The 26,460-nt window shown below is 37.6% G+C and overlaps 1 protein-coding gene across 2 annotated transcripts; it reads right to left on the bottom strand.

Annotated features, from left to right (window-relative positions):
- Positions 1-1,860: 1,860 nt before the first annotated feature.
- FAM76B (family with sequence similarity 76 member B) lies at positions 1,861-26,181 on the bottom strand. 2 transcript variants are annotated; one of them, XM_080642722.1, is made up of 10 exons: positions 25,716-26,181; positions 24,811-24,875; positions 23,720-23,774; positions 22,468-22,623; positions 18,528-18,727; positions 15,048-15,095; positions 14,775-14,855; positions 13,982-14,117; positions 10,455-10,556; positions 1,861-4,441 (listed from the first exon to the last, which is right to left on the bottom strand). In XM_080642722.1, exons 1-10 carry the CDS (start codon positions 25,800-25,802, stop codon positions 4,352-4,354), a joined length of 1,020 nt encoding a protein of 339 aa, XP_080498848.1. In that variant the 5' UTR covers positions 25,803-26,181; the 3' UTR covers positions 1,861-4,351. The 2 variants fall into 2 exon arrangements, with proteins under 2 accessions (XP_080498848.1, XP_080498849.1); XM_080642723.1 differs by having other exon boundaries at positions 1,862-4,441; positions 13,982-14,114.
- Positions 26,182-26,460: the final 279 nt, after the last annotated feature.

The raw sequence follows: 26,460 nt of genomic DNA, 5'->3' as shown, positions 1-26,460 counted from the left end.
GGAGAGAGGAGAGAAAGAGGGGGGAGAGAGAGAGAGAGGAGAGAAAGAGAGAGGAGGGGAAAAGGGAGAGGGAGAGAGGGAGGAAGAAAGGGAGAGAGGAAGGGGACAGGGCGAGGGAGAGAGCAGAGTCAAGGATGACATCAAGGACTTTAGCCTGAAGAATTAGAACTGAGTTGTCATTAACTGGGATGTGGAGACAGAAAGAGGAGCTGACTTCAGAGGCTTTTTAGATATCCAAAAAGAGATGAAATACAGTCTGGAAATTAGGAGAGGTGAGGTCCAGACTGTTGTTATAATAATATATATAAGTTGATCTATGAAGTGAATATATATATGAAATTCCAACTATTCAATGTAAGAAATGTGAGAAGGAACCAGCAAAAGAAACTGAGAAGCAATAAGTACAGTTGGAGACAAACAGATCAGTGTGATGTTCTGGAAGTCAGGAGCCTTTGCACAGTTTTTCTCTTTATATGAAAGGGTTGCATCTTAGTAACTTCCTTCTTAAGGTTATCATTTTTGAATATATGCAATTTTTCTTATTTTCTGCAGTAACATACTTACCTGGCTGTATCCCCTAGATTGTGAGCTCCTGAAAATATAGATCTCTGCATCTTTGTAGCAACCAGCACAATAACTGGCATAATACATGTTCAGTTGATACTGAGATTTAATAGGAAATCCACCCTTCTGAAATCAGTTAAATCGAGGCTCTCAATTAATTCACAATTAGCAATAACTCAGACATAATTCAAATAACTGAGATGTTTAAATTCTGTGTTGAATCATACCATGAAAGGGCACTTTATAGTATCGAAGTTAAGTTCTAGGTATCTTTTTATGTATATTATCTCCCCAACTAGACTATTATCTTGTCTTCAACTTTTATCCTATCAAACAACCTAGTATAGTCTAATCATACTCCAAAGTTTTCAAAACTTTACTATATGTAGCTTGATTTGTTGCTTTGAAATAGCTCATTGAACATTTATATACTGTCCCCACCCCCGAAAAATATTTCATAAAAGCAATCTGAATGAACAGTTAGGAAAATAAAGCTTCTGTTTGGCCTGAGCCAATTACATCAAATCTGTTGTTTTAGGACCTCATCCTGGATATAAGTAGATAAAGCTTATGGTAGGTTCAATAATGGTCCCCCAAGATGTCTATGTCAGAATCCCTGGAATCTGTGAATGTTACCTTATATGACAAAAGGATTGTGATAAAGGATTGAAAATGGGGGAACATCCAGGTGAGCCCAATGAGATAGATTATATATAAATAATGCCTAAGCAACCATTACGGCCGGTCGACCAAACGACCAGTCACTATGACTCACAATGACCACCAGGGGGCAGACGCTCAATGCAGGAGCTGTACCCTGGTGGTCAGTGCACTCCCATAGCCAGCCTCTGCAGCTGGCCAACCTCCTGTGGTCCCTCCCCCCAGCCGGTTGGCCCCAATTGCCCGCCAGGCTGAGGAACCCCACCCGTGCACGAATTCATGCACCAGGCCTCTAGTGTCTTCATAAGGGGGAGCAGAGGGAGACACTACAACCAAAGAGAGGAGACCATATGATAATGGAGGCAGAGACTTAAAGATACTAAACTTTTAGCTGTTAAGATGGAGGAAGGGGCAAAGGGCCACAGAATGCAAGAAATGCAGCCCAAGACGCTGGAAAAGCCAAGGAATAGTATTCTCCACTAGAGTTTCATGAAGAAAACAGTGCTGTCAATACCCTGACTTTAGCCAGTGAAACTGATTTTGGACTTCTGGCCTCCAGAACCATAAGAGAATCTTTGCTGTTTTAAGCCACTAGGTTTGTGGTAATTTGCTACAGCAGCAATAGGAAACTAATACAAAGCTTTTGAGAAGTTTTATTGTGAAATATTAGATTTAGAAAAAGGTACAAAATGTCAACAGTCGGATGTGTACAAGTACAGTATTTCAAGTCTATACATGTGAACAGCTTAACAGGTTCACCTCAGTATGCATATTTAGACCAATACAATCTAAAAAGGGCTGTAATATTCACAGGCTATTAATACATAAATAGCTTGAGCCAAAATGATCCACACTGGTAAATGCTAATAGCTGAAAACAGGCTAAAAAGCACAATACAGCACACCATAGTATCTCCTTACAGGTCCACATTTAAAGAATATCAGCTCATTATGTCAATACACTATAGATCCGGGACTAGGACTCAATTGCTAATACAACTGAAATCATTTTAAGTGATAAAATAAAGTCATGGGATAAAGGGAGGGCATTTAATCAGTGCTAAATACTGTGAAACCCCTAAAAGATTTTAGCAAAGTTTAATTATTTAGATTGATTTTCAATTTTCAATGTTACCTAAAAAAGTGGGAAGGGGCACCTTTCCTTTGCAGCAGCTCCAAAAAAGGTGTAAAACTACTACACCATCTTATTTTAAAACCATAATAACCACGGTGGATTGTCAAATGACTATAACTAGAACATAAAACATTAAAATCTGTGATAAGAAGGCAGTATCTAACATTGTTCAAAGTACTGAAATTTATGAAGAACATTACATATGAGGATCTCATAAAAATAAACTGCTTTAGTTCTTCCAAGTCTTAGAGATTCAGTCTTTTGCTATCACTTGAAAATTACCCTAGATTATGTTTTCAAATTTGGCAAGGAATTGTTTTATATTGCTTTATAATGAATAAACCATAGGAATAATCGACTGAAACATGAGTCATATTACAAACAATTACAATTATCCTGTGTTCTGAGAAAAGATGACCTTTGATGAGATTCATAATCATTGCTTGCTTAAAAACAAAACTTTCCAAAATTGACAAATTTAATAATCAGTTTTCTTCAAACAAATTTACCCTGCTCATAAATTCCTAAGAGAAAGAGCTCTTCCACTCTATCCAATATATCTAGCAATGCCTGATGCTTTAAAATTTAACTACAAGTCTGAACTGGCACATATTAAGTAGGCCATCAATTCCATTACAGGCTGAAAACCGATGGATCTGAATATAATTAGTCAATAACTTCCCATAACCTACCCCACCCTACCTTAACCTTTTATAGACAATTTTAAAGACTCTTATATAATTTTCTTATAAATAGTACCTTAATCTTAAACAAGATTCCAATTTATTCAAAGATAGTCACAGATTGATTTAAAAGTTATTTAATTTTTTCCAGATTTGCTTTAAACTTACAAATTAAGTATGGTGTACATAAATATTAACTTAGATAACCACGTTATGAGGAAAGCAGATATATGGACCACTGCAGAAAAATTATAAATTTTTAAATTTTTTATAAAAGAAAATAAAACAAAACATGTAACTTATAAAATATGAACATGAAGCCATATCACATAAAAATAAAATTACTCTATCACAAGTGATTTAAAATTAAATCTTTGGGGAAGTATTTTGACTAATTCAATGAATTCAATGACCAACAACTTCCCGTATTACACAGAAACAAACCACAAAATCATCTAAAGTTTATATGCATTATCAGTTCTTAATGCAACCTCAAACATTTTACTAGCAAGTTTGATTTCCTTTTGAAATAGGCTCCTGTACATATGCATTTATATACAAACATTTATTAAACATGATTTTAAAACAACTATGTACAAAAGATCAACATTCCTATAAATAAAAACATTAGGTGGCAAAAAGGCACTTGTAAGTAAAAATCCACAGTTTATACAAAACAAAACACTTTTAACCTTGGGTACTGTACAATAAACATTAATTCCTATACCAATAATGAAAATACTAGTATACTAACTAATGTTAATTATGTAAATTTAAAAACATATTTACATATTCTCTGAAGTTCATTTAATAAAAGCACCATGATTCTTCTCTCCTAAATTAATGTTGATGCAAAGTGAAAACACAATCACCAAAAAAACCAGTGTTCACCATTTTCCTTGTTTAAAAGCTTTTGTATTTCTAAATTGAAAACTGTTTATTTGAAATTAGCATGGTGTAAAACAAAAAAACAAAACAAAAACCCTGTTGCTATGATTTCTTAAAAACATACCTACTCTATTATTGCATGTTACATTTTATAAAAAGCACTACTCATGCACTCCGTTACAACTGTTTAATACTATTGCTGGCAAAATAGTTCCTGGATATCAAATAATAAAAAGTTACTTCAAACCAGTTGAAGTTTTATTTGGATGTTTTACAACTTAAAAATCTTACCAGTTACAAAAGTGAATAGGAAATATGCCAATTCATTTGATGTGCAAAAATATTTTTTCACTACACAGAATTTAAGCGCTTTACTGAAATTTTTTCAAATTTACATTTTCAGCAGAAACATTAAAACTTTCTCAAGGAGATGTTAGTATACTTCCACTTTTGTCAAACTTTTTACCCTTTGACAATGCAGCAACCTGTTTGAGTAGTTCTCTGTTTTTGGCCTGTGGGAGACAAAAACATTTAAAAGATTTAAGATTAACAATATTTGAAATATTAAGACATGCTAAAGACTACTACTTAATTAATGCTGTTTTTTTCATTTATAGAACAAGATTTCATTGAAACACTAACAAATAAGAGTATACTTAGATTCATCTTTTTAACTATGGCTATGTAGATGGAAAATTATAGATTGGTTTGTAAATGTCAATATTAATGTAATTGTTGATTAAGGATATAACCATTTACAAAAAACAGGCAACTTAAAGTGAATCTGCTTAAGCCAGAGTCAATATTTTATTTTATTATTATTATTTTTTATAATTATATTTTTATTGACTTCAGAGAGGAAGGGAGAGAGAGAAACATCAATGATGAGAGAGAATCATTGATCAGCTGCTTCCTATACGCCCCCTACTGGTGACCAAGCCAGCAACCTGGGCATGTGCCCTGACTGGGCATTGAATCTTGACCTCCTAGTTCATAGGTCAACGCTCAACCACTGAGCCTCACTGGCCAGGGTGAGAGTAAACATTTTAAATAGGAAAAAAAAGTTGGCTCTTAATCCTAAAAACATGAAGGGGAAAGTTTTATTTTATGATGAATAAGATCAAATGACTCAAGTGATGATCTGTGGAAGGACTATTTCCCTATGAACTATACAAAGCCTTTTATTTGATGTTCACCAATTAACAGAACAAGCTTAAGAAGTCCTTTTTGCAAAATGCTGACTTTATTACTTTGCCACAAAGACTCTTATCATAATGATATTCAATTCTTAAAAAAAATACCCATCAGAACCACCCTTCCTAATCTTATTTTTTGTTCTGTTACTTGCCAAACATTTTGTGCTGGCTTTGATATAATTTGAGCAGTTATATCATCATTTTTAGTTTCACAAAAGGCTGAAGTTTTTTTTCAAAGATTCAGAATTTCACATTGTCATCTACCTGAACTGAATTTGCATTTCATTCAAATGTTGCATCCACCACTGACAAAGACACTATCCTTGAGCCAATGTGCTGCGACATATTTTGACTGTCTCCCTATGTAATCTCCTGACTACGGAAATGTAAATAATAAGGACTCTCCATATATACAAGTACATTAATGATCAGATACTTTTGGAGCTTTTGAGCCAAAATGGGGAGAGTGCCGACAATAGTTTGAAATCTGAGCACTGTCCTAAAATTTTAAAAGATATCCTCTGGTTATATTTCCAAACCATTTTCCTTCACAAGTCTCAAGAGTTCTTATTATTTAGGTAGACTCCATTTTAACCTCAGTGCTTCATCTTCTACTCTAACTTTAGCCTTTCTATGGCAACATACATCCTGCCTTCTCTGCATACCATCTTAAAAGCAGTTTCATGAAACAGAAACCTTTGCAGGCTTTGTGCTTTCACTGCCCCACTCTTTCCCAATCAAACTCTCCCTAATTAATACCTATGACCTCCAAAATGCAAATATTCTTAGAGCAATCTTATATTTGTAAGTCAAAAGTTTTTTTCATGTTCGACTCCATAACAGCATTTCTCTGTTCTTGGTTGTTTAATATTTAAGGTGGTAATTAAGAATTTCAATTTCAAATTTAGAAAACCATCAAGAATTTAAAAGGGCCCTGACCCATTTGGCTCAGTGGATAGAGCATCGCCCTGCAGACTGAAGGGTCCCAGGTTCGATTCCAGTCAAGGGCATGTACCTTGGTTGTGGGCACATCCCCAGTAGGGAATGTGCAGGAGGCAGCTGATCGATATTTCTCTCTCATTGATGTTTCTAACTCTCCATCCCTCTTCCTTCCTCTCTGTAAAAAATTGATAGAATATATTAAAAAAAAAGAATTTAAAAGGATTTTTATTTTTCCTTAAACCTAAACAATTTGAGAAATTCAGAGGACAAATCATTAAGAATGCCTGACAGTTAGTGATCATAAACAACTGCTTATTACTCAGTTGACCAGTCCTAGTCAAATGTAGATTTTAATTGTTTTCTTCCTTTCTTTTTTTAAATTAAATTTTTGAGGTGACATCTATAATAATAAAAGGGAAATATGCTAATTAGACTGGACAACCTTCTGGACAAAGCCGGGGCTGTGAGGGCCGAGGCAGAGGCAGCTGCCACGGCAGTGGGGTCCAAGCCCCTGGCAGAGATTTTGTGCATTGGGCCTCTAGTTGGTTAATAAAATTATTATATAGGTTCCAGGTGTATAATTACAATTCTATTATACAACATTGGAAAACTGCATTGTGTGTTCACCACCCAAAGTCAAATCTCCTTCCAACACCCTATATTTGACCTCTTTTACCCCTTTACTATCTCTCCCCCATCCCCTTCCCTCTGGGAACCATACTGTTATCTGTGTCTATGAGTTGTTGTCTGTCTTGTCTATTCATTTGTTGATTCCAGTTTTAATATCTCATATATGAGTAAAATCATATGGGTCTTGACTTCTTCTGTCTGACTTATTTCCTTAGCATAATATTTTCAAGAGTGATCCATGCTGTTGCAAATGGCAGTATTATTTGTTAGCTACAGATTTAATTTATAACTGAAATAGACTTCCTGGCCAAAAAAGAAGTATCTTAAGAAACAAATTTTAAAATATAAATGTATGAAGAGCATGAAAAAGGATATGTCTGCAAATTTGCTTCAAAGAGATCTCCATCAGATCTGACAGTTATATTTATATAAAAGCATAACAAATTATTAAAAAGTTAATCTTAGTTTATAATTTTCATATTCTAAGTATGAAATACCAGAACTCAAATATTTGGTAATGATAGCAATGTTTCCTTTTAATTCTATAGCAGCTAATTTTCTTTTTTTTAAAAATATATTTTATTGATATTTCACAGAGAGGAAGGGAGAGGGATAGAGAGCTAGAAACATCGATGAGAGAGAAACATCGATCAGCTGCCTCCTGCACACCTCCCACTGGGGATGTGCCCGCAACCAAGGTACATGCCCTTGACCGGAATCGAATCCGGGACCTTTCAGTCCGCAGGCCGATGCTCTATCCACTGAGCCAAACCGGTTTCGGCCAGCTAATTTTCAATATATACAGTCTCCTAATCATGTCACTAATAAATTCAGTTGCCAATAAATTATGTTAAAAAAATGCCTTTAAGAAAAATAAATAATACATCAGTTATTAAATGGAGATAAGACCCAAACTGTCTATTCTAATATAGGTATAAAAATATATTTTATAATGCAACATTAAAATATAAACATTCAAAATTTATATACTAATATTACTTCTTTATTATGCACCCTCAAAAATGCATTACATTGTTTTAAAACTCTTAAGCAAGTTAAGTTACAAATGTTTAGAAATGCTGGCATAAAGGAAAGGTTATCTGGATTAGGAAGCACACATATCCTGCTTTGAATTCTGGCTCTGCTACTTATCTGCTATGTAATCCAGAGTCTATTTTTTCACATGTAAACAGAAACTTCACCCCCCATAACAGGAGCTGAAAGAACTAAATCCTATATAATAAAAGCCTAATACGCTAAGTGTCCGGCCGACTGTTCAACCAATCAAAGTGCAATATGCTAATGATATGCCAAGGGCACTCAAGCGCTCACTATGATGTGCACTGACCACCAGGGGGTAGACGCTACGACCTGTAGGTTAGCTTGCTGCTGGGGTCTGGCTGATCAGGACTGAGCGAGACGGATCGGACATGCCCTGGAGCTCTCCTGCGGTCCCTCTCCAGACCCGATCGTGCACCGGTAGGGTCACTCAGCGTGGCCTGCGCCCTCTTGCAATCCAGGACCCCTCAGGGGATGTCAGAGAGCCAGTTTCGGCCCAATCTCACAGGCCAGGCCAAGGGACACTACTAGTGCACTAGTTTGTGCACTGGGCCTCTAGTAAATATATAAAACACTTAGCCAAACACAGTAGCTCCTATATAGTAGGCATTCAAATGTTAGTACCCTATCCTCTTTTATCAACTCATCTCCTAAATGAGAGGCAGCTGTTTTTAATTTGTTATTCTTGACATTTCAGATAATTTAGGGTGTTTGTGGGTGTGTTTTTTTGGTATTTTGTGCAATTTTTTTCTTATTATGCTCAATGCTTTTTTCCCATTTGATAATTAAAAATGTTTTGAGAGCTATTAGAGCAAGGTAAATTTCCTGCTCAGGGGTTCAGTTTCTTATCACAAAAAGATAAGACAAACAGTTAACTATATTTACTCACCTACTAGTACATGGTTGCTAAAGGGAATGGGATTAAAAGAGGGTATTTAGCTGTAATAGAATGTCTCCAGATATGGGAAAGTGGTCTGATAACAAGGATGAAACAGAAAACCTAAGTAACATGAGATGGTAAGAAAACTACAGAACAGGAGAAAGTCCAGTCAAATCAAAGTCAAAAGATATAGGTTTCTATGTCACTTCAGACTAATTATGTGAACACAGTTTCATACCACATAACAAAGTTATCTTAAGGAGCAAAAAATGATAGTCTATGTAAACTCACATTGAAAATGTCATACTTCTATATAAATATTAGTCACTATTCTCTCATATGAAAACTTAGCTATCAATCAAGAGGTAGGCTTAAGATGCCAATCAGGCTAAAAGGACAAAGATAGTAAATATAATAAATACTATAAATACACTAAAAAAAAAATCAAACAATAAAATGCTCTTTTGAACAGAAGTACTAAGTTTTATCATATTTAAGTACTGCTTACAGTTTTTCTGTTACTTCATTCTGGATTAACTCCGGAGTTTTGGTTATACCACACTAAATCAGACCAGAGATCATCATACAGAAGATTTTGTTCCCAGGTAATCATTCAACATTAATAACTGAGAAAAATAAGAGTGTCATAAAACTAATACTTGCTGGTGATGATAAACAATAATGTGTAAGAAACCTAATATATGGGCAATCTCTCAGGACAGAGGGAAAAGGGGCAGTTCCATAAATCACCACACATTCAAAAAATTACCTAAATGCCTATTATGTGCCAGGTTCCATGCAAGATCTCTCTTCAAAATTCTTTGTAATAGTACAAAGAATAAGAGTTAAGAGTAGAGTAGACAGAGATAAGAGTAAACAACTTGTACTTCAAATTTCAACACGTTTTCCTAAATCTAATTCTGATCTTACACAATTTAAGCTATTTATGAAGAATACAGAGCCAAAAGATAGAAATCACAAATATTCTTTGGTGTTGCATTGTTTATAACAAAAAATAGGGCAAAATCCTTACTCCCCAAGCTGCACTCTCCCATCAAGAGTCTAAAGCTGTGTGCTGGCATGTGCTATGCTTTTAAAACTTCTGAAAACCCTGTTACCCAAAGATTAATTCTACAATAAAAGACCATAAACCAATAGGATATGTAATTAATTTAATGTTGTCTAATTTCTAAATTTATGAAACCTAGATGAGAAAAAGCTTGGATGCTCTCCATCTCAGTGTGCCAGACATCAGATACTACCTTCTTTGTAACTGTGGTGGCCCTTGGCTTCATCATTCATTTGTTCGCTATATAAAAATCCTACTGAGTATATGCAGTATACTTGTCACTATTTTGAGATTGACGTAGTGCCTTACATCACTGCAAACAATGTAAAGTTCTTCCACTTGAGGACCCTGAAAATTAGTTTTCTACACCCATCTCCCTTCCCATTATGTGGGAGGAAATAGGAAGAATAATTGCACAATGTACTAAAAACCTTGTTTTCGCATATCCAATATTTAATGTTTTGCTTTACAATGATCACTGTAATGACATCCTCCTCTAAAATTTCATTTGACGTTTAGGCAGAAGTTTTATTGAATCCCCTATTGAGTGATTTCTTTTAATGGGAGTATGATTAAGCAATAACTTTTAATTGGAGTAGGATTAAGAACTATTGGGAAGTCTAAATCAAAGCTGAAAATGCACCAAATATGCATAAAATAGGGATACCAATACCTGTCAAAGGCAATGAATACTATTAACAAAGTTTAGCTTTCCTTGTCTAATAGTTTACATAAATAATGTCACTTACCTGAAGTTGTTCCACAGTTTCTTTGTGAGCTTTTTCCATACTGTTCATTTTTGTTCTCAAGTTTGACTCTTGGTACTGAAAGTCTGCCTTTAGTTCAGTTAACTAATAAAAACAAAGATAAAAAAACACCATATATATGTATATGTGTGTGAGATCATTTTAAATATTCTTTACAATAAACTCACAATTCATTATAAAAATGGAAGATGTTAACAGTGGTTTCCTGAGTTTTATAACTTATCTATAATTTGTTTTGTGAAATGATAAATTCTGTCTACTTTAGTATAATTTTAATGTTAAGATAGATTAATATTAAACCATTACTAAAACTTTTGAGAAGTTGTCTTTTTGTTTCTATTAAGGGCTTCAGCCCAGCTAGCGCGGCTCAGGGGTTGAGGGTGGATCCAGGAACCAAGTGGTCACTGGTTTGATTCCTGGTCAGGGCACATGCCTGGGTTGTAGGCTGGATCCCCCACCCCAGTAGGGGGCGTGCAGGAGGCAGCTAGTCAATGTTGTTTCTCTCTCATCAATATTTCTATTCCTCTATCCCTCTCCCTTCCTCTCTCCCTCGAAAAACAACCAACCAAACAAAAAACAACTGTATTAAATAAATAAAGGGCTTCACACTGGACAGTTTGGCAACTGGTATGCCAACAGGAAAGCTTAAAGACTAATACCCTGAAAATGCTTCAGTTAAAATGTACTTTATGTTATATGTATACAAAATAAACAATAAAACTGGTTTCAGGTTAAAATAATTTCTCAATAATTAAGAAAACAGTTTCACACAGAAAAAAGTTTCACACAGGGCAAGTATAAAAAGAAATGATCTTATGAACCAAGAGCTATATTGCTTTCATTTGAAAACATATGACGGAATTATGTACTCAATTCCAACTAAAATTTGAGGTAAATATGGAGAACAAAGCACAGGAAATACAAATAATAAGAAAGGAAAAGGGGTTTCTTTAAAATTTGGGCTAAACTAGACAAATGTAAGAAAAACACAAAGAAGGCAATGTCAATTTTTCATATATATCAATGACACAAAAATAGAAAATCTCATGACTTTAAACTAAAAAATAAGTTGGAATTATGTAATTCTACTATTAGAACCATGCATAAGAAAGCTTCTGGGTAGTTTTACATGATTTTTATTATGTAAGCTTTAAAGGTTTGCAGGGTGGTTTTTGTTTTGTTTTTTTTTTTTTTTTGGTAATTATCTAATAGCTAATAAACTGAAAGATGTACAACAGCCAAAAGAAAGTCACGGTGTCTTACATTTTTATTTTCTGAATAAAAGCCAAAGCTTTTGTCAATTAAAGAATAACTGAATTCTGCCCTGACCGGTTTGGCTCAGTGGATGGAGCATCGGCCTGCGGACTGAAGGGTCCTGGGTTCGATTCCGGTCAAGGGCATGTACCTTGGTTGTGGGCACATCCCCAGTAGGGAGTGTGCAGGAGGCAGCTGGTTGATGTTTCTAACTTTCTATCCCTCTCTCTTCCTCTCTGTAAAAAATAAATAAAAAATATATTAAAAAAAAAAAAAAAGAATAACTGAATTCTCCCTTTTTCACAGTACAAAGAAATTCCTGTTCTGAAATGCCAATTCATATCAGATCAGCTAAAATAATTATTCTCATTATTCTATGAGTTGCCTCCAGATTATGAATTTCTGAAAGATAAGGACTGTTTCTTATTTATTCATCTTTGTATCCTAATGATCTATATGTGGCTGGCTCTAGAAATCGCTAAATAAAGTGAAATAAATTCAAGAAAATAACTTGGTTGTCTTAGATTTACATTTATAAGAAAAACTGCAAATATATAACTACTTTAGACTTACAATTAATTACTTTCCTTACATCACTGCTAATTCCCATACCCATTAGTGTTTTTTAAGAAAAAAGGAACACTAACAAAAGCAGAAAACTCAATGTATGCACTAATATAGAATAATTATGCTAGGAAAAGGAAAAGTAGCTAAAAAAAGTCAAAATTCCACAATTCATTACTACTTGGTTTTGGAATCATTATTATAGTAAACTTACCATTTTATTTAACCTTTATCTAGGTTAATACAGATATACCCATCTTAGTGCAATAGAAATGTCTCTAAGATTTTGAGCATGAAACAAATTTCCATAAAAGCCCACTAATATAAAAAACCTGCAATTAATAAAAAATGACCCTAAAAAATAAGACACAACTATCCTATTTTTCTTATGTCAATCCTTGATTTTCTATACTGAATTTGCTTAAAATAAGGTACAAATGTATTGAAATAAATTTAGATCTGTTAAACCATCAAGGTGTGGGAAAATGTAACATAAAAGTTGTTGAATGTACCCTAACCGGTTTGGCTCAATGGATAGAGCATCGGCCTGCGGACTGGAAGGTCCCAGGTTTGATTCTGGTCAAGGGCATGTACCTGGGTTGGGGGCACATCCCCAGTAGGAGGTGTGCAGGAGGCAGCTGATCGATGTTTCTCTCTCATCGATGTTTCTAACTCTCTATCCCTCTCCCTTCCTCTCTGTAAAAAAATGAATAAAATATATTAAAAAAAAAAAGTTGTTGAATGTCAGAGGTAAAAGCTAGCTCAGACTGAAGCACTACTACAGATAACTTAGAAACAGGTAATTCATGTACATATTTATAATCAAATTATAATTTTAAAATTAAGGTTTGTAATATTTTCCTACTGCATAAAATATCTGAAATAGAATAAACTAGTCTAGGACAATAAAACAAGTACAAATGTAGGTTCTACCCTCAAAGATGACAAAGAGTCTCTACTGAGTCTTAGAACAGTAATAGCAATATGAGCACTTACACATGCCAGGAGCTGAAGTACTTACATGTTCATTTAATAGTAACAACCATCCCAGGAGATGGCATTAACACTCTCATTTTTAAAATGAGAAAACTGAGACCCAAAGAGGTGAAAACATTCCACTCAAGTTCACCCAGACAGCGTCAGAACTTTTCACTTAATGGGCAACATATTTTGGTATTCTTTTTGATCTAACTGATAAAGTCCCATGAATACTTACTTGATGCAAAATGATTTTAGACATGTAATGCTAATCACTGACTAAAACACAGGAAATTCCCACACATTTACTTTCACCCGTTATTTGATCTCAACTAAAATAAATACAATTGGATTATCAACAACTATATTCAATTGCTTTCTTAAATCATAAGAATTCACATAATATACCATTTATATCTCATTTTCAAATTAATATATTATTTTAAATTACAGGCTTACTGAAAACTAATGTTCAGAAATTATTATAATTCTAATTAGCTCTCTACTGACTCTTAGAACAAAAATTCTGAAAGACTATTTTACCTATCTTCACTAATGGCTTAGGTTCCAATTTGGGCTTTTGTTATGTGTTCTACAAGAATCATGTATAACAAACATTACCAGATTATTAAAGAAAGTCTAATAAAATTCACATTTATCAAGCAAGAGTCAAAATGTAAGTCTTACCAAGCTTCAGTGAACCATGTTCTTACCTTTTTATCTTTTTCTAAAATGGTCTGGTCTCTCTGCTGTAAGAGACGTTTAAGTGACATCACTTCTTCTTTCAGTTGACTTATAAGGACAAAATTGTCTGTTCCCCCACTATCTGCTGACTGATTTATAGAGCTACTAAAAAGAAAGAAGTAAAACAGAATTAAATGAAGTAGAAGGAAAATAAGCAAGTGTTCAAATTGCATAAATTAGACAATTCCACAAACATCCTTAAGGCTAATGCAAAAAAATATGTACCTGACAGAAATGGATGCAACTGGCAAATTACCTTACTAATGGCACACATTACATACACCTGCAGAAATATAATTCAGTATTAGCTTTTAGGGGGTCAATACTTCTAGTGTAAAGCAATAGGCAGCCAATTTGTACAGTAACATCAGCAAACTTTTGGCTAATGAACTAAAACAAAGTCACGCTCATAATACTTTACATCTAAAAACATTTTCCAAGCAGGCCAATTTAAAATATCACAATTAGATTTGTGTTTCATTGAAGTATTATTAAGATAAAAAGAATGTTCTCCATTCAGATTTGTTTTCCTATTTTCAAAACCCAAATTTATTTCCCAAATAGAACAACATAGTTCAGTGCCACTTTCTTATTGCCAAAATTAAGTTAAAAAATTTTAACTGATTATGTCTATTCTTCTGGATGACTCAAAGAAGTCAATGTAGAAGATACATGTTTCTGATCTTTCACCTAGTAGTAACTGGCAATCAACTATAACTGTTCAACTAAGTTGGATTTTCGCTAAAAGGAATTCATTTTTACCTATCTCCATTAGATGGCTTAGATTCCAATTTGGGCTTTTTCTTTGGAGTTTCATTCTGAATTGCTGCAGAGGATTTATGGCTGAAACCAAACATTAATAAGAATAATTAGAGGAAAAAGGGCTGAGGCACCAAATGATAAGTTATTCTTCATCCCCTAAAATATTACCAAACATCATTGATTTTTTTAAAAGCCTAAGTAACAAGGTTAATGGGATATCACACTTAAAAAATACTTTTCAAAATACTTCAGAAAATATGTTAACATATTTACCTCTGTTTCCACAGTCCCTGCTCTTGTTCTGGACTCAGATTGCTGATTCTGAAAAATATATAAATGGCATCTAATAACAACATTTATTTAATACATCTACATTTAATAACATTCTTCCCAATGAATTTACAAGATATATGTTTATTATAATCTCTTGTTCAGAGAAAGGCATATTCAATTAAGCAAATATATATTGAATAAATCACATTCTAATAAGATGCATTCTAATCAGATGACTGCTAGTCATCTTAAGTTCTTCAAAAAAGGTACAAAGATAAGAACTGAATTTTATTTTAATGAGGACCTCCAAATTCAATTTACTATCATACTAAGGATGGAAGGATATGACCATGAAACACCACAAAAGGGATTTATAATTATAAAATCTGAGAATCATCATACTTAGACTGCCCTTATTATTTCAGATAGGGCGATTTCTACCTTTAGAGTCAGGGTTTCCTAATAATCCTACATGAAGATTCTTCCTTAGGAGTAACTCAAGTTGCTCAAAATTGTGTGTCAAGTTGAACCAGGAAATACCTTAATTTCTTTGTTTCCTTCCTACTTTTTCTAAGAACTCTCTCCAAAGTCTCTAGATCTTTCTTTTATCAGTACTCTGAAGAAGTCATCCTGAAATATTGGGAAATTTCATAGTAACAACTGATATAACTTTTACTTATAATTAGTATTATACCACTTTTTTCATTATGCCATAATATCAATATAACCACTTCATAATGCACTATGAATCCTACAAACTTCCCCCCTGTACTTGCACATTAGCCAATTCTTCATTAATCCCTAATTTACTGGCTCAACATGTATAGAGCATCCACTACACATCTATTTATACAATATAAGAGATGTAGAAGACCTGGGTTGTGTGGCCTTTTGCAAGGTACTTAAAATTCCTTAGTTGCCTCATCTATAAAATAGATATATCTGACGATTAATGAGTTATTTATGTATGTATAAATATATATATCTATATATATGCATGTTTGTGTATACATTTTTCTATTGTTTTAGTCCAGAAGTTTTTTTAAACAAAAGCAAAAAACAAATCATGTTCTTAAAAATCGAAGTAAATATCAAGTTGAGGAATTCATTTTTTAACCTATATACTTGAGTTTTTCCTTACATGTGGCAATATATGGCAACTCTAAGAAATTCAGTTGCCATTTTATTTTTAAAAATTTCATTATTAGCAGTAGCAAACCATAAAATCACATGTGAATTAATGGCACTATCCAGATTTCAAAATGAGAACAGTCATCATAATATATAAAGAGCCAGGGTCCGTCATGACCTAAACGTCTGGAAGGACAACCGAATACCAGGCTAGGGTCCCGGCCGGTGCGGCAGGAGTCAGTCCTGGGTCCCAGCCGCCCGCCCACAGCGCAGTGGCAGGAGGGAGCTGTGGGAAAGGAGCCATGCTGCCATTGGACTGGCCTCTTGGTCCCTACCCCTGGCCCGCAGGCTCCGGGAACTGCAGCCATGCTGCAATCAGACTGGCCTCTTGGTCCCTCCCCCCACCCACAGGCTCAGCTTGCAGGCCTGGGGAACCAGAGCCATGCTGTGGTGGGACTACATCCTACCTGAGGGGTCCCAGATTGTGAGAGCATGCAGGCTGGGCTGAGAGGCCCTCCACCCCCGAGTGCATGGATTTTCGTGCACCGGGCCTCTAGTATTCATAATGATTAAACTGAAATAGAATTCTCATCCTCACTTTCTGAGGTATGCCATTTCTGGATCCAGACTGACCAGAATTTCTTCCCTTCCCCTCTTCCATCACTGTATTTCACAATATGTATGCTCCTCATAATTTTTCTAATCTACTGAACTTAAGATAGGACTCCACAAACTGGTTAGTTACATGTCAAAGGTCTCTATCCACCAAATACAAAACAGTATTTGCATCTCTTAAGTAATCAAAAGGAAAAAAAGTCAATCCCATCCTCTTTCCCTTTATTTTTGAAATCTGTGATTTTTAAAAGATTAAGTTCCGATCATAGAATTTTATCTTATAAACATACTCTGAGTATGTCCTTTCACATCACACTAAGACCAATTTATCTGTAAAGGACAAAGGAAAGGGACACTTCGGCTGAGTCTTAGGAGTAGGTCTGCCGGATAACATTTGTCATATTTTTTATTAAAGCAAGAAACAGAAACAGGAAAGATTTATGTTCCTTTGCTCCTTGGGGTATTCTGATATAGAGACCACAAGATTTCTTCAAAATAGCCAGATTAAAAGTCACCATTCGGTCTAGCACTGTTACATCCAGAAAGCACAACACAGTAAGTAAGGAAAGTGGAAAAAATTGCTCCTGAAGTAAACAACATCATTGCCTCAATAATACCCCATAATCTAATATGTACTTGCCTTGATTTAAAATCAAATTTTAATTAGAACCATGTTATATTTTCAATATATCACTAATTGTGTTCCTAACTAATTCATGTTTCCTGTAAATAAAATTTAAGTTTTGCCTATCTAGAACTTTAAAGACTCATAGAGGAATTTGGGGAAAAAACAGTGAACTCTTCTGAAAATCTGTATATGATGTTCCTGTGTTCTCCATTTAAATATGTGTTCGTGTTTTAATATTCTTGATTTTTCCCTGATAAGTAAAATCACACTTAAACATCTTTATAGCACACACAATAAGTGTTAAGATATTGCTACTATATAACTGCCCCCCCTTAAAAAATCAAGGAATTCTTTATATTTGAATAGAGTTCCTATGTATTTTTTAAAAATACAGCAAAGCACCACCAGTTAAAAAAATTACTTCTCACACTTTGAGAACTTTCAAGATTTCGAATGTTTCTATCATGGTCACAAATGGTAGTGTTACAATCAGTTCTCAGTAATACTGAATTTACATTTCCTAGTCACTGATTTAATTGTTTTTAACTAAAACAAATTAATGACAACAAAGGTACATATAATTGTTACAAGTAAAGTCCTAACAGTTATTTAAAGAAAAAAAAGAAAAAGAAAATTGCCCTGGCCAGGTGGCTCAGTTAGTTGGAATGCGGTCACATACACCAAAAAGATTTCAGGTTCCATCCCCAATCGGGGCATGTACAAGAGGCAACCAATCGATGTTTCTCTCTCACATGGATGATTCTGTCTCTTTTTTCCCTTCCTCCTTCCTCCCTCCTTTTCTCTCTAAAAATCCTTGGGTGAGAATTAAAAAAAGAAAGAAAATCGAGGCTTTCTTTTTTTAAATCATCACCTGCAATCATCACTTGTATTTTGACTCCATAAAATTCCCTAAATGTCCTATCTTTATTATAATGGTAAATAGCTAAACACAGTCCATGTGTATAAATTAAATACATTGAATAAAGTGGGGAAACAACTATAGACACTCAAGAAGTTTACCATGTACAATGGAAACCAGCACATAGCTAGTATTTGGCATTAAACGCCTGGGAGGATTTTAGAAAACATGATTTCAAAGTACTTACTTGTGATGGCTACTGCTGTGACGATGGTGATGGTGATGATGGTGATGATGATGTTTTGAATGATGCTGGTCTTTCTCCGTAAGAGATGAAGATGAAGAATTTGAATGGGAAGATCCCAGGCTCTTCCTTTGTTCTTTTGTCTTCTGTAAAACTCTTTTGTATGATAAAGTACAGAGCCAGCATAATAACTTTCCATCAACCTTTTTAAAGAAAAGATTTATATTAGATTAAGTGCACTTATTAACTGGCCATAAGTGAAACCAAGTAATATAAAGTGCTAAACTTCTAGCTGTATTTACCTTCATCTCTCTCTCTCTTCTCTCTCACTTTTACACACACACACACACACACACACACAGTGTTGCAAAAGGGAAGTAAAATTAAGACTTTTCTGAAACTTGGGAAAATGCTTGTTTGGAGTCATAAAGTTGGTCATAAAGGATGATACCTAGACTTCTGTTTTGAGATACTGTTTACTTTGTTTTCTTTTTACTTTGAAAATTGATGATATACTTCAAAGAAATATTACCAAAACACTAACTTTAACTCTTAAATCACTGTGTAATTACTAAAATAACAAAGTATTTTCCCCTACAGCAAAAACTATTAATTTATAGAAAAAAGGAGTTTGAATAACATATACAGTGATTTTCATTATTTGCAGATTTCACATTTTTAAATTCATCACCTACTTGCTGAAATTTAGACATAACCCTAAAGTCAACTTGCAGCACTTTCGTGACCATCCATGCGCACGCACATGCTCGGAGCAGCCATTTGTGTAGCTGGATGGCAAACTTTCCCAGCTCAGGCTGTTGCCTTCTTTTAGCTCTCATACTGTAAACAAGTGTCCTTCTCATGGTCTAGCAGTGTCATGTTTTTTTTTGCATTTTGGGCTTTTGATTAGTAATTTCACTGATTAAAATGGTTCCCAGGTGTAGTGACCTGATGTGTTCCTAAGCACAAGGCTGTGAAGTACCTTATGCAGAAAATACATGTGTTAGATAAGCTTCATTCAGGCATAGTTTTAATAGCTGTTTGCTATGAGCTCAATTTAATCAATTAACAATATAAAGGTGTCTTTAAACAGAAATATATACAAAACAAAACAAGATTATGTGCTGATCGCCACATTGTGACTAGAGGCAGAAACCTTATCCTTAGGAGCAATGGTTCAGTATTCACTAATTCAAAGTTTGCACCTTCTCGAAATCGGGACCCCTTGGGGGATAGCCGGTTTCAGCCCGATCCCCACAGGCCAGTCGGAGGGACCCCACTGGTACACAAATCCGTGCATTGGACCTCTAGTATGCATATAAGATCTTTGGTTAATCTCTTCTTGCCCTCCTCCCTTAGATTCATCAGTCTGTCCTATGTTTCCATGCCTGTGCGTTGAGCGTCTGCTCCCTGGTGGTCATTGTGCAGCATAGCTACCAGCCAGTCGCTTAGGCTTCTATGTATATACTAGTGGCCTGGTGCACGAAATTCGTGCACATTAAAAGGGGGGCCCAGAGTCAAGTCCCGGCTCACCCACATGTGCCTCAAAAATCATGAGACCCAGACCCGGCTGCCCCCCGCATTGGGTTAGATCCAGACCTGACCAGTCCCACCCTTGTCAGGCCCCGCCGGGCAGGGGGTGTAGGGTATAGCCTCAGGTCCCCTGGGCTGGCGTCAGGATGGGGGGCGTGGCCTGAGGTCCCCCAGATGGGGTGGGAGGCGTGCCTTGAGGTCCCCCGTCAAGCCCTGTCAGGCGGGGGGTGGGGGGGGGGCACAGCCTCAGGTCCCCTGGCCTGGCACCGCTGGGTAGGGGGCGTGGCCTGAGTTCCCCTGACCCAGCACTGGGGGTGCACCTTGAGGTCCCTTGTCAAGCCCCGCCAGGCAGGGGGTGCAGCCTGAGGTCCCCCAGCCTGGTGCCGGGGTGGGGGGCGCGGCCTGAAGTCCCCTGTCAAACCCCACCTGGTGGGGGGCGCGGCCTGAGGTCCCCTAGCCCAGCACCAGGATGGGAAGCGCACCTTGAGGTCCCCTGTCAAGCCCCGCCGGTCGGGGGGTTGTGGCCTCAGGTCCTCTGGCCTGGTGCCGGGGCAGGGGTCTCGGCCTGAGGTCCCCCAGCCTGGCGCCGGGGCAGGGGGCGAGGCCTGAGGTCCCCATCAATCCCTGCCGGGTGGGGACGTGGCCTAGGTCCCCTGGTCTGGTGCCAAGGCAGGAGGTGCGGCCTGAGGTCCTCCAACCTGACACCAGGGCTGGGGGCATGGCCTGAGGTCCCCTGTCAAGCCCTGCCGGGTGGGGGGGCACAGCCTGAGGTCCCCTGTCAAGCCCCACAGGGGCCGGGAAGGGCGTAGCCCAGCCGTGGGCAAACTACGGCCCGCGGGCCGAATCCTGCCCGTTCGGCTGTTCTATCCGGCCCGTGGAGCCGAAAGAGCAGAGGGTTCTCTTGCTCTCCCCTCTGCTCCTTTACTTTGAATTTATATTAGTTCACACAAACACTCCATCCATGCTTTTGTTCCAGCCCTCCGGTCCAGTTTAAGAACCCATTGTGGCCCTCGAGTCAAAAAGTTTGCCCACCCCTGGCATAGCCTCAGGTCCCTGCTGATTGCTTGTTAAGGCTCCTTAAGGGAACTTGGCCTCAGCTGTGGGTGCATCCATCTTTGTAACGGAGTGACGGTCAATTAGCATAGTCCATCTTTATTAGATAGGATACTAGTAGAGGCCTGGTGCATGAAACTCATACACCGGGGGGGGGGGGGGGGGGGGGGGAGGGAGGAATTCCCTCAGCCCAGCCCGCACCCTCTCCAATCAGGGACCCCTTGGGGGATGTCCAACTGCCGGTTTAGGCCCAATCCCAGGGATTGGGTCTAAACGGGCAGTCGGACATCCCTCTCACAATCCTGGACCGCAGGGGGGGTGCAGTTGGGGGCGACCTAACCTAATCGCTCACCTGCCTGCCGGCCTGGTTGCCCCCAACTGCCCCCACCCCCTGCTGACCTGGTTGCCCCCACCTGCCCCCCTTGCCGGCCTGGTCATGCCCAACTGCCCCCCCCTTGCCAGCCTGGTTGCCCCTCATGGCCACCCCCCCTGCCGGCCTGGTCACCCCACACAGCCTGCTGTTCAGTTGTTTGGTCGTCCCTCACTAACCCCCCTGCCGGCCTGGTTGTAGGCAGCCATCTTGTGAGGGTGTGAGGGTTAATTTGCATATTACTTCTTTATTATATAGGATATAACTACTCTGAAAAAGAGAATCATTTGTACACGTCAAGGGGGAAGAAGAGAGACTTCTTTCCAAAATTATTAAGACTAAAACTATAAAAATAAATTAAGTTTCTAGCTTCTATTTGTTCACCCAAAAAGTGCTGGAGGAACATTTGTTATAACTAGGGTACATATATTGCTGTGAGAGCAGCTAGGGGAGCTCCTCAGGCAGTCACTTTTCAAGTCAACTGAAAATGATGGACAACAGGCCTGTGTGAATGCTGATCAGCAGAAGAATGCCACATGCATACACACACTTTTTAAGTCACTATAGGTAGAGAAAAAGAATGATTTAAAATAAACCCCAAATAAAAGGCACAAGACTAACTTTGAATTACACATGTTAATGTGCCATCAGGTACTTTTTCATACCAGTAACTTCAAATAACCAGCAAAAGGATAAGCTGTAAGGATGTAAAAGCAGTAATTCTCCGAAACCAATTGTTAGATAACCAAGTAGTACAGAATAGCCATCACGGACTATTTTTTAAAGTACAGTAATTTCAATTGATCAACACCTATCTACATATGATGCAAAGAGAAGATGCATTGTTCCTACACTTTCATCTAACTACCTGCTTTCAGGGACCCAAAGAATACATCAAGTTTCACTAGTGTATTAGTTATAATGACTTCCATTTGTTTGGTATTTTATTTAATTTCTAGAATATGTCATAACATAAATAAAACAGACCTTTCTTCTTCCTTCCTCCTTCCGATCAAAAGCACATTGTTGTTTGCACTGTTCACAGGTCTGAGGTGGTCCATATTTCTTTTCTGAATTTGTGCAACGCTGACATTTCGTACCAATAAATGCTGCAATTATGTTACAGTACTGGCAAGGCTTAGGCTGAAAAACAGATATATATTTTTCTTAACTGAGACATTTAAAAATGTTAAAAATTTGCTGCACAAAATATAACCAAAGTACAATTTCTGGAATTAAGAAAAATAATAGGTAAAAAAAAAATTTTCTGTTAAATACAGCAAGTTCTCAGTTAACATCAATGATGTGACTTTAAGTGAAATAATGTATATGAAAACCATATGGTAAAATGTTATATTCAATGACATTCATAATGTTTATGATGTTTCTATTAATTTAATGAAATTTATTTCTAGTTATGAAACTTTGTTACTCTATTGAATAGTTAAAAAAAAGACCATGAGAAACATTTATGATTTGCAATGTATGTTATATAATACACAAACTACAGGGGTAAAAGTTCTTAAAGAATGAAAATAGAAGTACAGACAGATAGAAAATTTTCATGTATCCAGTATTTAGGGAATAAACTTCTACTAATTTAATATCTTGGTAAGGTTAATCATTATACCATTTATTCAAAAAACATTTATACAGGTACAGATGATACAAGGAATGTACACTATAGGTGAATTTTCAACTTTAAAAATTGGCATACGCATACCTTGATTTTCTTTTGATATTCAAAAAACAATTAAGGATTTTGTAGAACCTTAAGGCCTACACTTTGACTAATCATGACTGTAATAGATCAATAATGACTATAATATGTAAAACAAGAATTTGTACTAGAATAATGTCATGACTTTTGTGAATAAATGCCTGAATTGTGCTGCTACATAAACATTGTTGAAGGGAACAAACCATGATTATGCAAACTTTATCGGTAAGTAGGTTCTCCATAACCAGAAGTTTATTTTTTTTGAATCTTTAATGAATAAATTATATTTGAATCTTTAATAACTTTCACCCTGTATTTCAATATATATAAAACATGTACATGACTTTTTTTAGATATCGTCATCTTCCCCAGACTGTCTACAGAAAATTTATATCCTGAAATATTTTGACATGTTGAAATATTTAAGAACTACATATGTATTTTAAAAGGTCCATCTCTGTGTAAAACATTAATTTACCAGTGACAGTAACATGAAATGAAAATATGTAACATACTTACCGTGCCAAACTGCTTCACATTTTGAGCACACTTCTTACAAATTGTATTAGTTTTGCTGAAAAGGAAATTGTAGGTGATCAAATTTATGTAGCTTTCTGAGATAACAGGCATGATGTTGACTTAAAAGAGATAAAGAGTACAACTTACTTTAGTACCTAAAACTCACTCAAATAAAAACTAACAATTTTTAAAATATACAAACACAAGGATCTTTTTAGGGTTATCTATTATTCAAATTTACTCCTCTTCCATTATCTGAAGACAGTGATTGGTGTGCTGCAAGAATTTTTAAAACATGCAATACCTGACTACTTAGCCAGAGGCACTGACCTCTTTTCCCTTAGATTGACAAAAAATTAACAGCCAACACAAGAATAGCCGTCCAGTGTAAATGAATCAAAATAAAAGTTTTTTTGTCAGATAAGCAAAAATTATCTTTTTTGGTGTGCCGTAGATTCTAATAATTAGAATTTTAGTAATTAGTTTATATGTGCCATGAGATGAAAAAGGCTGAAAATAAATGACTTAAGATAAATGTTTTATATACATTTTCTTTGTGCATTTTTGGTATCTTGTTGCAAAACCTTCACACAATACCACTATTTATGCAGAGTATTATAAGTCAGTGCCTATCTAACCTACCACTGGGCCTTCACACCAATTTAAGAAGAAATTACTGTTCTTCTCTTAGGTTACTTACTCTCTTATGTGTACTCTAATTTTCTAACAAGAACCATCCTATTAAAAAGTACTAGATTTCACTCGTGGAAGATAGTTGGTAACACTATAGACCTTCCCTCAGGTCCATGTCAGCACTAACATTGTGCCATTTTTTTAGCTTAATAGTACATGCTTATATTTGAATATTTTGTTAGCAAGGCTATACATTTTCCATACAATAATTTATTTCCTCACGTTCAAACGTCTAGATAAACAACCATTAATTTTTGGTCAACATTCTCTCTTCCACAACTTAACATTTAAGAAGCTAAACCATTTTAAAAAAACACTTTATAATATAAATATGGAGTTACAACCCCCAAGTATTCCTTACAGACAATAGCTTTATCAAAAAGTGTTGTTATACAAACCTCTCTTGTTGAAATTCTGATCTGCAGTAAGTACATTTTACAATAGGATGCGCAATCCGACATTCCTGTAATAAGACAGTGAATTAATCAGTATCTATCTCAAAGTCCCATGTTTCACTTTTCTGGTTTAAAATGATCATTAACCTAGTCATTGTCTAAAACATTAATAAGATTTATTCCCCAACTAAGACAATTGGGCGATTCATCACACAAGTGGTATAACTCCTTAGGGAAGTCATAGGTATCTTTGTCTTTATTAGATGTGGGGGGGGGGGTATGCTACTGATAAATTAAGAAAGCTGTCAGGGCCAACTTCAAGCCTTGCTTAAATGTGAAACTATTATTTTGCACCGTTGCTCACAGACAGCATCCCGGCTTTAATGGGATGGGAGGAGCTCCAAATCATAGAGCATTCTGTTCCCAAGCTAGTCGCTTCGCTTTCCTGGACAGGGAAGAAGGATGCCATCAGCTTTGCTGCTTCAGGTTCCTAGCAAGAAAGTGCAAAAACCGTCCCCGGCCTCCCGGTGGAAGGAGAGGACAAACCAGGCAAAGGAGGGGGGAAAAAAGGCAAAAAAACAAAAACGAGATGAAAACATCTCCACCCCAGGGTCTCTGCGACACAGACAGGTGGCTGTCTCAGTCAGCCCCACCCCTGAGACCCCTGAATGTTGTTGGGGCCCGGACCCCTCCTGGACCGCCTGGAAGAGGGCAGGATTGTCTTCCTCTCAGGGGCCTTTCTCAGCTGGTGCCCAGGTCATACACTAAATGGGTCCCCGGGTGAGGGGGCGAGGGCTCCAAAGCCCCAAGGCGCAGGCAGAGAGCGGGGATGCAGTTCACTGGGCACCCAGCTCCCTCGGGCTACGGCCGAGGAAACCCCACCCGCCCGCCGCCCAGCGCCCACGGACCTTGCAGAGCTGCTGGCCCTGGGAGAGCTCCTCGAAGGGATAGCGCTGGGTACACTTGGTGCAGGCGTACAGGGCCGAGGCCGCCATCCTGCTCCTCGGTCTCCTCCACAGCCGCCCGCTCCGAGGCGGGGCCCTACGGGGAAGTCGGGCGCTGCCGCCGCCCGGGCCGCGGGCTCCTCCTCCGCCCCCTCCCCCTACCTTAAGCCCACCAGGGCCTCGCCCGGGGAGCCCGAGCCTCTGTGGACGCCGCCGTCTCCCTCCGCCTCCACTTCCGCCCCAGCCCACCCAGTGACGCCGTCCCAGTTGCTCCCGCTCAGGCCCCGCTAAGCGGCGGAGGGAGACGAAACGGGTTGCTGGCTGCAGTTTAGCTGCGCGGCAGAGGATCCGCTTCCTTCTTGGCCCCCCTTCCCCATCCCTGATTAGCTGGGGGAGCTTCTGCGTCACTCGGCCGCTCCTCCCAACCCCTAACCCCGGCGACGCAGGGAGCTCCCACAAAGGGAGGAAGTCGCCGGCCAATCACCGCCCGACGCTTTGGGCGCGGGAAAGCCGCTTTAAACTCGCCCCGCCCCCAGGCCCGGGTCACGGCGATCTCCAGCAGCCAGTCCGAGGTTTGGGTGAGAGTTCCCGGATCCAATTGGGCAAGGGTTCGCGAAGGTTTACGCTCTGTCTCCACTCCCCTTCTCTTGACTTGTATTGGACCAGATCATCAAGCCCCTCCTCATTCTATCTGCTATTGGCCAAAAGG

This window comes from Plecotus auritus (genome assembly GCF_963455305.1).
Source record: "Plecotus auritus genome assembly, chromosome: 9".
In the NCBI taxonomy this organism is placed as follows: Eukaryota; Metazoa; Chordata; class Mammalia; order Chiroptera; family Vespertilionidae; genus Plecotus; species Plecotus auritus.
Note: the sequence above shows the minus strand (reverse complement) of the source record. Positions and strands in the feature narration are given on the sequence as shown.

Bases quoted from the DNA above. Each gene is read 5' to 3' on its own strand.
- FAM76B (XM_080642722.1), bottom strand. From the start codon at position 25,802: ATGGCGGCCTCGGCCCTGTACGCCTGCACCAAGTGTACCCAGCGCTAT. The intron at 24,876-25,715 runs GTCCGTGGGCGC...GTCTTATTACAG, and splicing joins AGGGCCAGCAGCTCTGCAAG to GAATGTCGGATTGCGCATCC. The intron at 15,096-18,527 runs GTAAGTACTTTG...TATATTTTTCAG, and splicing joins CACAGCAGTAGCCATCACAA to AATCAGCAATCTGAGTCCAG.